The sequence below is a fragment of the Vulpes vulpes genome, chromosome 7, assembly GCF_048418805.1.
Source record: "Vulpes vulpes isolate BD-2025 chromosome 7, VulVul3, whole genome shotgun sequence".
In the NCBI taxonomy this organism is placed as follows: Eukaryota; Metazoa; Chordata; class Mammalia; order Carnivora; family Canidae; genus Vulpes; species Vulpes vulpes.
In genome coordinates, this window is record NC_132786.1 from 12126457 (window position 1) to 12137970 (window position 11514).

At 50.2% G+C, this 11514-nt stretch overlaps 2 protein-coding genes across 2 annotated transcripts in view; one reads left to right on the forward strand and one right to left on the reverse strand.

The window, feature by feature from the left end:
* The window catches only part of CHRM2 (cholinergic receptor muscarinic 2), a 145150-nt gene extending 139014 nt beyond the window's left edge, over positions 1-6136 (reverse strand). Inside the window, exons 1-2 of the mRNA XM_072762962.1 lie at positions 6007-6136; positions 5439-5615 (exon numbers count right to left, since the gene is read on the reverse strand). The gene's annotated coding sequence lies outside the window, so the exon portion shown is untranslated. The remainder of the gene's footprint in view (positions 1-5438; positions 5616-6006) is intronic.
* On the forward strand, positions 4140-11067 carry LOC140599777 (uncharacterized). The gene is made up of 2 exons (XM_072764953.1): positions 4140-4787; positions 6402-11067. The coding sequence occupies exons 1-2, from the start codon at positions 4140-4142 to the stop codon at positions 6432-6434; spliced, it is 681 nt and encodes a 226-aa protein (XP_072621054.1). The 3' UTR covers positions 6435-11067.
* Positions 11068-11514: the final 447 nt, after the last annotated feature.

An 11514-nucleotide genomic window follows, 5' to 3' on the forward strand; every position in this document is an offset into this window, starting at 1 on the left:
ACAATATAGAGTGGAACTTGCAAGTTTTCCACGTAACAAAACAACAGCTAAAAATCATATATAACATAAAACATATGGATACACATATCCTATCTTGCAAGAACAATGTTCTCATTCTAAAGATAAAAGTCTTCCATTCTGAAGCTTTAAAGACTTAAGAATACAGAAACATTCCATTAGATTCTTCTTCCAGAGATGCTTCCATGGGATCTCTTCGTCTCCCATAGAAATAGTCCCACAGCAATTTTAAACATGTAAGGAGGGTATAAATATCCCAGCTTTCCCGTAACTTTCTAGAATTCTACAGAGCAAGCGGCACTCGCTATGTTCGGACGATGAACTCCTTCTAACCAATCTCTCTGCTTAAGAACTATACTAATCACAGGCCTTTCTTTCAAATTGAGATTGGAATTGAGATTTTTCTCAAAGTTTTTAAGAAGGATGTGCTTGCCTATCCGAGGTAATGTGCTTCCGGGCGCTGAACACTAGAGGGCATCATTCGGTGAAAGCCAGGATTTGGGAGAGGGAGAAAGAGAAGGAATTCCATTGCTAATGAAAGAAACTGATTTTTTAGTGTGCACCCTTATCTACCATGAAGCATTACCATGGTAACTGCACCAGTTAAGATGATTGTATATTTAGGTCACAGTATAAAAGAAGGAGCCTGAACATGAGGGGGGGAAAAAAGGGAAGCAAAATAAAGACAAGAATATATGAAGTGTGGAAGGAGGCAAAGCAGCCAGAAACTCGCCCTTTGCTAATCGCTGTTTCACGAAGTCACATCAGGCCTCTCAGAAGAAAGGAGGAGAGTAAGTTCGAACTAAAATTAAAAGTTGCCGTCGCAATTCAGAACGGGAAAGCACCCTGACCTGAGCCAAAGGCAATCTTAATAAATGAAGAGGAGCTCCTTCAGCAGCAAAACCACTGTCCTGGAAGTTGGGAGGTGTGAGCTCTTAGGCAGCTCTTGGTCAATGCCTCATGCTGGAAAAGCCTCTTCACCCACTTCAACACATAGCATGAGTTCATCTGACAGATATCAACATTGTCTTTCATCCTTGTGCACCACACAAAAGAAAATGTCAGTATTGCAGAAGGTGGAAAGAACATCGGCCAAAGTACCAGGTAATTTTGGTGCGCTTGTTTTCCTCTGCCAGAGGCATTCGCTGATTAGTCAAAACAAGCATGTTGTGCCAACTAAGAATCTGCTGGCACCCAATCTGCCTCACTGGCTTAGGGTCTAGGGGATCCAACAAGCATATGCAGAGCGGAATTCAAAGGACGGGGAGAACAATTGCTGAGCTCTGAACACCACACTTTTGACTTCTCCCAACAGAGGGAAAATGTATGTCAGAGAGCCAAACAGCACAGGGTAAGACAAAGACTGAAGTCCAACAGGCTTGAGTCTGTACCTAGCAGCTGCCACTTACCAGCTGTGCAATCTTGGGCCATGACCTGACCCCTCCGAATGCTGTAAAATGGGGAGAATGATGTCTACCTCGCGGGACGGTTACGATGACAAACTGAGACTCGGTTCATCTATTCATTCATTCAGCAAATATTTAATAAGCAACTCGGATGAGCCAGACACTGTCTTCAACGGGGGTGTTTAGCGGGGATAGAGCGCTAACAGAAACAGGTGATATAATACATGAAGGTGCTTAGGACGGTGCTAGGGACTTAGAACACACTCTATGAAAATTCGTTTCCAAGGAAAAACAACCTGCTTCCCCAGAAAGCACACGCCACCGCCACTGCTGCCACCACCAGGACCACAGGACTCCGTTGAGCTCTGGGGGTGGGCAATCAGGACACTGGCTCTGATACCCTGTAACACAAAGCAGCCCCAACCCCTGGTTCATGGAACCACAGGCCGACAGAGCAGGGGGCACCTGTCGTACTCCCCCCGCCCCCCGACAGGGAAAGGAAGACAGGTACTCCTAGTCACAAGGAGAACACTGACAGTGCCCGCTAGAGAGGAGTCGGGGGAGAAAGGACACAGAATTCGTGCCCTAAGACGTCCAACCAACTCAAATGTAAGTTTAAATGAAGAAAACCAGTCCTTCAAGAGAAATGTGTGACAAAGTGTTTGTCAGGCTCTAGATCCTACTGGGTAAAGTGGAGAAAGATCAAGATGAGATGATGAGTGGGGTGTGACGTGAGTGGCCGTGTTTAGCTAATCACTGACAGGCCTTTCTGTCACAGGCACACCGCAGCAAAGACTGACATCACTGACGGGGCCTGAACCAAGCTCTCCGGGGGGTGGGGGGGGGCTGTTAATGGCACACCCACACGTCCTTGTCCTTGTCCTCTCCGATACCCCTCCCAGTCCCTCTTCCTTTCCTCTTATTCTATTGCCCCCTCATCCTCCTCTTTTGCATTTGCCCTAACGTTGGCCACTGCTGCGGATGGGAGAGACAAGCCCCTCCCCATCGGCCTGCCTGTTCTCCTGCCATGCCCTCCCTGCCTTCCCTGCCAGCCAGCAGGTTGGGGACGGCTCTTTCCCTTGGACCTCAGAGGCTGGCCCTCCCTCCCTCCCGTGACCTTGGCCCTGGGGGACGGCTTCCCTGGTTTGGAACTGGGAAAAGCCACTGGAAAGTACATCCAAGGGCCTGACGTTGGAATGATCGGGATAAAGAAGGGGACAGAGCCACATTTGGAGCCATGCGGTTTCTAAAAGTGAAAGCTAGCCACCCTCTCTGCCCCCACCCCAGAAATGAGAGGATGTGGGGCCTCATCCCAGAGGGACTTGTGCCTACATCTGACTACTGGCCCCTTCCATATCTGCCCCTGAAGCTGAGAACTGCAACTGTTTTCTTTGGGTTCCCTTGAACTTGAACTAGGATAGGGATATTCAAATCTACCTATTTTGTCCCTCCAATCCCTCTCCAGACACCCTCAGGTACGCTTACATAAACAAATGTAGGAAGACCAAGCAGCTGTCAGGAATTTTGGGTCCCAGGACTCTCTCTCACTCCCACCCCACTTCATTCATAGAATTTTAAAACAGTAAGCTGACTTGGCTGGAACTTCCACACCTAATTTTTAGGGAGTTTCCACATCTTTATTTTTCAGCTTTAATTAGCCTAGCTGTGTAGCCTAGTAAAAAATACAGAATCAACAGATTTTGCTTATCCATACACTGCCTCAACTGGAACACGTTACTAATAATCGTAATAGCAATAGAAATCCACCTGGCATTAATACATTCCTTGAGACCTTACATGCCAAATCCTGCAAAGCTGCGACATTACTAGCACGAAATTCCTCTGTCCACTTGACGAGTCTCAAAAGTCCACTTTCTAAATTGCAGCCTAATACAGTTCCCAATGTGAACCTGTCTTCTGGCCAAATCAACTGGTTTACTTCTATGATCATCAGTTCTTGGTTGGCATCACCCAAGTCTGACTCGCATCCATGCCCAATTGTAGCTCCTAAAGTATATCGTCATCCTTATTTGCCAATCCGTGAAAAATGTCATCACCCTGCCAGATGTTTTCCAATGCAATGTCTACACACATCACAGATCGCCTGCAGAATAGAGTGCCCGGCCTTTGCCGCACGGTGCCGGGTTGAGTAGCAGGAGTCTATGAGCTGCCTCACTTTCCGAGCCTTCTCTAACCTGATAAACCAGAATGGCCTGGAGTGAAGCCAGGTGCCCATTACCCCAGGGCCCGGCCCTTTGGACTGCGTCTGGGCCCTGGCCTGAGTGAGGCAGGCCCTAGGTGGAGGTCTGGGGTGCCCCAGCCTCTGGCTCCTTGAAGCATGAACTCCCTGGCCGCTTCCCCCAGAGCTTCCCCACCCTCACCCCACCCCACCCTCAAATTCAAGTTTTTTCCAGGCCTTCCCTGTCACCCCAGGGTTTCCCTCTGGAGTCTGGGTGGCTCCCCTCTTCTCCAGCCGGGGCCTCTGTGTGGCGGGGCTGCAGGTGGCTGAGGTTGCCAGAGCGCCGGCCGGGGGGTGGCGGAGCGTGGGGATGTGTATTTGTGTGGCGGCTGCGTGCACTAGGGGATGGACAAGCCACACGGCTGCCTGCCACTACCCACTGCCACCCAGCGCTAGGAAAAAGAGCAAGAAATGCAAAAACAAGCCAAAGAGAGAGAGAGAGAGAGAGAGAAGGGAGAGGGGAGAAGGAATGGGAAATGGAAAGGCCGCGCGGGGGATCCGAAGCCGAGGACTGGGGGCACTGGGAGGCGCGGGGCTCTGGCCCGGCTCGGAACCCTCCGGTGCCTGAGGCCACAGGTGCGGTGGCCGCGAGCGGACTTAGGACGCGGGAGGGCGGCTTGGGGAGCGATCAGCGGGCAGCTCTGCTGGCCTTAGGCGTCGCCCTCTGTTTCCCTGCCCTCCCGCTTCTCTGCACCGATGCCGGCGGCATTGGCCTCCTGGCCTGGGGCTCGGGGCTCCCCGGGCCCCCGCACGGACCGTGCTGCGGCTCCAAGCGGCCTCGGCGACGGGCGGGAGGGCAGAGAAAGCGACGGGGACGCCGGAGGGGCCCCGAGGCAGGCGGTGGGCGTGTGCTGCTCTCGGGGTCCGGGATTCGGGGCAGCCTTGCCTCCTCGAAAGCTCCCCCGGAGGACCCTCCCCCGCCCCGCGCGGGGCGCCAGGGGCACGCGGCCCGGGCGTACAGGTGGGATGTCTGCGCGACGCACCCCGCGCCGGGACCGCGCCGGGACCGCGCCGGGACCGCGCCTGGACCGCGCCGGGACCGCGCCTGGACCGCGCCGGGACCGCGCCTGGACCGCGCTTGCTTCCCCGAGCTCCGAGTTCGCGCCGATCGCCCAAGTCGGCAGGTGCGCGGGGGTGGGGGGCGCGGTCCCTAACTGCGACCGGCAGGTGCGCGGGGGGCGGGGGCGCGGTCCCCAACTGCGACCCGGAGGGGCCGGGGCCCGTGGTGAGGTGGGGTCAGGGGAGCCCCGGCGGGATCCGGGACTTGGCGGGCTTTGCCCCGGGACGCTGTCCCCCAGCCCAGGTGGCTGCTGACCCGGCGAGCCGCGCCGAAGTGGGATGGGGCTCCCGGACGCCTCCCCGGTCCCCACCCCGTGGTGCCCCGCCGCGCGCCCCTTGGCCGAGGTCTTCAGGCCGCAGCACCAAAGCCTCCCTCCAGCGACCCGGCTCGGGCACCCAAGGGGCGGCTCGGAAGGCGGAGCCCGGGGACGGCGCGGGGCCTCCTCCCCGAAGGCCCGGGAGACGGGGCCAGGACCCCCCCCCCGGGAGGAGCGCGAGCGGCGGGAGGGCGAAGGTCTCCGGGGCCCTGGCAGGACGGCATCGGGGGCGGCGGGAGATGCTGCCTCGGCCACGTCGCCGCGCCCCCGCCCTCGGACGCGCCATCGCTCGGCTGCAGCCCTCGCGGCCCCGGGGTCCGGGCTGCAGCCGAGGGTCGGCGCCGGGGGGGGCCACCGCCCGCGTCGCGGCCCCCGACCGACCCCCGGAGGGACCCTTACCTGCCGCCGGTGTGGCTCCCGCTGCCTCCCGGGGCCGCGCGTCCCTTGGCCGAGGCTGGCCCGAGCGAGGCGCCGTGCGCGGGGTCGGGGCGGGGCGGGGGCGCCGCTGGCCGGGCCCGGGCTGCGCCCCGCTCAGAGTCCGGAGCCGGCCGCCGGGCGCTCCTCTCCTGCCTGGATCTTGCGAGAGAAACGGCAAAGATTAGTTGGCGCCGCGACGCCCGGAGGGGTGGGGTGGGGGGGCGGGGGGGGCGGCGGACCCGAGGGCTCCGGGCAGAGCCGCGCGGGCAGGGGCGCGCACCCCACGCGGGAGCCGGGCGCCCGGCGAGTCCGGAACCGCTTCGCGGTGTAGACCGGACTTCAACCGGCGCTGCCCCCCGCCCTGCACAGCGAACCACCCAAGGAAGCGCCAGAGAGAGAGAGGGAGAGAGGGAGAGGGAGAGGGAGAGGGAGAGGAGGGAGAGGAGGGAGAGGAGGGAGAGGAGGGAGAGGAGGGAGAGGAGGGAGAGGAGGGAGAGGAGGGAGAGGAGGGAGAGGAGGGAGAGGAGGGAGAGGAGGGAGACTTTCCAACCTGGCTCTCCCGAGGACGGCGGGTCTGGAGAGCATCACAGAGCCGAGCCCGGGATGCGCCCGCGAGCCGGGCGGGATTCATGCCTTCCGCGGGGCGCTCGGGCAAGTAGTACGAGTGGGGGGGGCGACACCTACTTCAGTGCCTCCGGCGATGTCCTAGCGGGATCTGCGGCTTCAAGGCTCTCGGCCAACCCGCAGGCCGGCGGGCATGTGCGTGCGTGCGTGTGTGTGTGTGTGTGTGTGTGTGCGCGCGTGTGCGCGCTGGAGCGGGTCCCTGCGCCCGGGCGCCCCTGGGGTACCGGAGCCGGTGCCTGCGTCCCTGCCTGTGCGTCCGATCAGCTGCAATGGGCGGACGGTTTCTGGAGGAGCATTTACAATTTTCTTTCAACATGACAGGATCAGTTGCTGTTGAAGGCGCTCCTCCAATGAGGTCTCCTCTGCTCCCTGATTTGGCGGTTCTTCTGAGCAAATATGACAGCCTTTTCTTCTCCGGGCTCCTTTCCGCTCCTCCACGTCCATCCCCAGAGCCTGGCTCTCCTTCTGCGGTTCCTACACCAGAACCTTCACAGCCAGCACCACCACCACCACCACCACCACCACCACCACCACCACCACCACCCAGTCCCATTCCTGCAAGTACATGATTGCTGCAAAGGTGACATGAACACCTTGCGAGGAGCACAATGTTGCTTCTAGATTGCCGAAGATGCTTAAGATCAGTTTTTCCAGGTGGGAAAATGTTAGAATAAATCCGCTGTGCTCTGTGACCATGTAATGGTGCTGAAACTATCTACGGGTTGTTTGTTTCTTGGATATTGGCAAATGGGTTGCAGAGAAAGGTGGGAGATCTTTATTTTTCTCCTGATTTTCAGCCTTGTCGAGTGCTCGTGTTTTCTTCGACTGATAGGAATTATGTTACAAAGTACTGGTAGCGCTTCGTGGAATCTGGGGTCTCCATGCAAGAATTAAGATGCAAACTTCTTGTGTTCCAAACAGCCTTAGGTTTTGTTTCTTCATGAGAAATTCCATCCAAGAAGACTACTATTTTTAGATTCTGACCCATTTGATAAAGGCACAATGATAGGATTCTCAAGTACAGCTGAGAACAACACTCCCTTTTGCCAATGTGTATGTATATATGAAGGTAATATCAATTTTTGGTATGTTATACAGGCTGCATTTTCTCTCACTAACCTTCCACATCAAATGAAAAACCAATGAGACCTTAAATTGAATAACACAAGATTAGATATAGCACCTTTGTATCACAAAGACAAACAAAAGATAAGTTGGTCTAATATATCTCATTCCGTTCAATTCTTTCTTTTTCTTTTTTTTTTTTTCAGTTCAATTCTCGATGCCCAGGTTTTCCTAGGTGTCAGAGAACATACGGAACAGCAACAGTTAGTCCCTGTTTTTTTTTTTTTTAAATAACCTTTCAGTCTTATTCGTAAGGAAAGACACTCATATGAAACACCCATGTAGCAGTTGACAATCAAGATGGTCGATTATACAGCAATATAAATTAACTGATAAATGGAAATCCTATAGCTAAAAGTTTTTGCCTGTTCTGTTAACTCAGAGCCACCACAAGCAGGAAGTGGGATAAATCTGATCTTGCTCGACTGAAGTCATACTGAAATAATGCATTGTAACACTGTGGCTTTACCTTCGGCCTCCACATCCCTACATCCTGCCATCACTGGAAGATTATAAGATACTTGCTAGAAAATCAAGACCAATCAGTCTTGGTCCCAGCATCCCCAAGCATTTTGGTCCATTACAATAACAATCTGATTTAGTCACTTCTTTTCCTTTAGGTGCTCTTTTAAAAAATGAATTCACGTTTTCCTTCCTGAGTCCATTATTTTTATTAAACCTCTACAAACCCATGGAGTTGCTTGAATCTTTTTGAACCAACTGCCAGCGCACTTCCCCTACACACACACACACACACACACACACACACACGCACACCCCAATGCATGAATGTAAAGAGAAATGGATCCCTGACCAGTAATGGAGAAGAAAACCCAGTGATCCGTTGCTGATTTATTCTTTTCATATCCTTAATGCTTTCCTATAAACAAGACTACACATTCCAAAAAAAGAGTGATAGAAGCAAAAAGCCAAGGAAAGCTAACAAATATTTTCTTGAACTTGAATAAAACAGTCTGTGAATAACTGAACTTCCAGGTTCAAAAGAAATCACTACACTCATGGCCTTTTAGAAAGAAGTGAGCTGCAAACGAAAGCAGCCTTTTTTTTCAAACAATCAGCAATGATGTCCATTTTCTTCTTCTAGGTCATCACCGAAGACACTTTTTATATGTATATATGTATATGTATATGTATATGTATATGTATATGTATATGTATATGTATATATATATATGTATGTGTATGGTTGTGCCACCCACTGTGTGATTTGGGAAAAATTATTTAATCGCCCTGTAAAAGGGAGATTGTGATAATGATATACATATACAGTCTTATAATTTTTATAAGGAATAGACTTAATTCATGTGAGATTTTCAGAAGAATACCTGGTGCATAGTAATTAAGGTAAAAATTATAAGACTGTTAGGATTTAAAAACATAAATTCTCGGGCCATACCTCTGACCTACTGAATCAGAATATTTAAGAATGAGTCTTGCCAGTGGGAACCACACTGTTCATCAAGACCATGCAGTAAGCATGTTAAATATAATCCATCATGATACAGAACCTCCAGGCTCCCATCCTTTCCCCCTTCTAGTTTCTCTCACTTTGCAAGAGAAGATCATGTGTATCCTGAGCATTTTACTTTTGTTTCTTAAGCCAGTTCCCTTTCTGATATAAAAGAGTACACCCCAATTCCAGGCATACAGCTTTTACATTTATTAGTAAGCCATGGTGTGGAACATTTTCAAAAGTGCTTTTTAAAGACTTTGTAGAATGCACCTACGTGTTCTTCTTTATCTACATGGCTATTTTCCACCTCAAAGAACACTAATAAATTAGTAATTTCCATTTGTGAAGACAAACTTCATTACCTACAACCTCATAAAGCTAGTTTTAGGCATGTGTTGAAGAGCTCAGGGGCCTGAAAGGGATGACTTTGAATCCTTGACAAAGCTCCCTTTTGATTAAGACTGTAAATAAGGTCACTACTAACACTGAGGAGAAGGAGATTGGCACGTCTCATTCCTGGGAAGGTGGTGCATATTTTATTGTGCCACGTTGATTTCAGTGCAGCAATAATTAGGCTTCAGTAATTAGATGCACAAATCAGCACTCTATCATCATAAGTGGATTAAGAGGGTGACAAGTTCAACTCAAGTGATTTCCCACCAGGTATGGCGGCCATAACATTTTCTTAATTTTCTGCTTTCAAAGAACCAGGAAAGAAAATGAGGGTGAAAACTTGGCCTCTATGGGGGAAATGGGCCAAGAGCAGGAGAGCTTGTCTCCTTCGTCATCTTCCCCTCACACAAACCGTTCAAGAGTTGAACTAGGAAAGCTCGGCATTTATCAGCAGGAGGTTTGGGAAGGGCAGGCTGATGTAGCTAATATCTGCCAAAGAACCTTCTCTATTCCTTGACCTCAGTTTAAAATATAATAATCCTGGGTTAAAAGTGACCCTCCACTAGATGACAATCACTGCTTACAATGGCTTCTTCAGTGTCCCTCCCTGTTTTGAAATCTTAATAACAGCCCCACGTGAGACACACTATTTATTCTTCTGAGAGTTTTTTGTTTTCCCTACAAACTTCTCAGAGTAGTTGAAATGCTTCTATTCTTTAGCTGAAAAGCTAATCTCTTTTTCTCCTAGAAAATCCTAAGCTTTTTTTTTTATTATTTTTTATTTTTCAGACCCTGCAACAGGAGTTTGCACGTACAAAGGGGAATTGTTCTGATGGACAGTGCTTGGGGGATAGTCTAACAAACAAATAGCTTGGCTATTTCTTTCCTTTTCCTTTTTTCTTAAAGTTTGCTATCGCAGCTGTGTTAAAATCTTCCTCTCCTAGCAGGGATGGTGTTATCCACAGCCTGAAAACTTTTACTGCTGCTGAGTCTAAAATATTTAAAATACAGTACAGAGCTCTTTTTCAAACAGGGAATGCAAAGAAGGAGGGGGGCAGGGAATGAAATGCCGCCCTGCAAAATGTTAAGCAGCTGCAATGGTGATAAATCAGTGTTAAGCATGCAGAAGAAAAACGCCACTGAGACGCATGTTTACTTAGAGAAGCATTTAGTGTATATGCATTCCTCCTACCAGGAGGTAATGCTGAGATCCTCTTTGGAGGTAGCCTCTAACACAAAGAGAGCTGAAACATTTCAACCGCCTCCATCCACCTCAGGGTTTATTTTGACAAACAACTTAAGCTCTCTTCTTCCACAGCCTAAGCTGGATGCTAGAGTCTAAGGTGGAGATAGGACCCTAGAATGCAAGTGCAAAGTGAAACTCTTATCCGACTCTTCTTTGTGCATGTAGCTCCAAGTTATTTGAATCCATAGCCCTTTGTGCAGAAAAAGGGTAGTCTAGGAATACTCAAAGTCCTTTTACTCAGTAAAGAAACCTAATTTCTTAGAATTTAAATGAACGAATCATGTACTCATGACAATTCACATAATTTCTCAGATCATACACTTCGCTCTGTTCTTAAGCTAGAAGGGTCTTTCAAGGGAAGGATGGAAATGCTAACACATTCTAAAAAAACATATAGTGGAGCCCCCAACACACACACACACACACACACACACACACACACACACATACACACGTACACACAAACACAAACACACACACACACACACACACACACACACACACACACACACACGACAGCCTCCTCAATAAATGTGATTTGCCCTCTATTTAATGCGAATAACTGAGATCTTTGTGATGCAGAAAGCAGTGGTTAGGGAAACAGGACTCAAACTGTGTCTAATAATATCTCTCCAAATAGACTTTTTCCCTTTAAAAACAGACTCTCTCTCTCTCTCTCTCTTACTAATGCACCCCAAAAGAAAACAATCAGCAAAAAAAAAAAAAAAAAAAGAAAACAATCAGCAAAACTAAAAGGCAGCCTATGGATCGGGAGAAGATATTTGCAAGTGACATATCTGGTGAAGGGTTAGTATCCAAAATCTATAAAGAACTTATCAAACTCAATACCCAAAAAACAACCCAGTTAAGAAGTGGGCAAAAGTCAAGAACAGACACTTTTCCAAAGAAGACAGGGCAGCCAGAGTGGCTCGGCGGTTTACCGCCACCTTCAGCCCAGGGTGTGATCCTGGAGACCAGGGATCCAGGCCCGCGTTCAGCTCCCTGAATTGAGCCAGGTTCTGCCTGTGTCTGTGCCTCTCTCTCTCTCTCTCTCTCTCTCTCTGTGTCTGTCATGAATAAATAAATAAATAAAATCTAGAAAAAAAAGGACATCCAGATGGTTAACAGACACATGAAAAGATGCTCAGCATCACTCATCATCAGGGAAATACAAATCAAAACCATGAGGAGATACC

What these genes read in the sequence shown, in the direction of transcription:
- LOC140599777 (XM_072764953.1), top strand. Translation starts at nt 4,140, where the DNA reads ATGGAAAGGCCGCGCGGGGGATCCGAAGCCGAGGACTGGGGGCACTGG. An exon ending in CCGATCGCCCAAGTCGGCAG is followed by an intron (nt 4,788 to 6,401) that starts GTGCGCGGGGGT and finishes TCAACATGACAG; the next exon opens with GATCAGTTGCTGTTGAAGGC.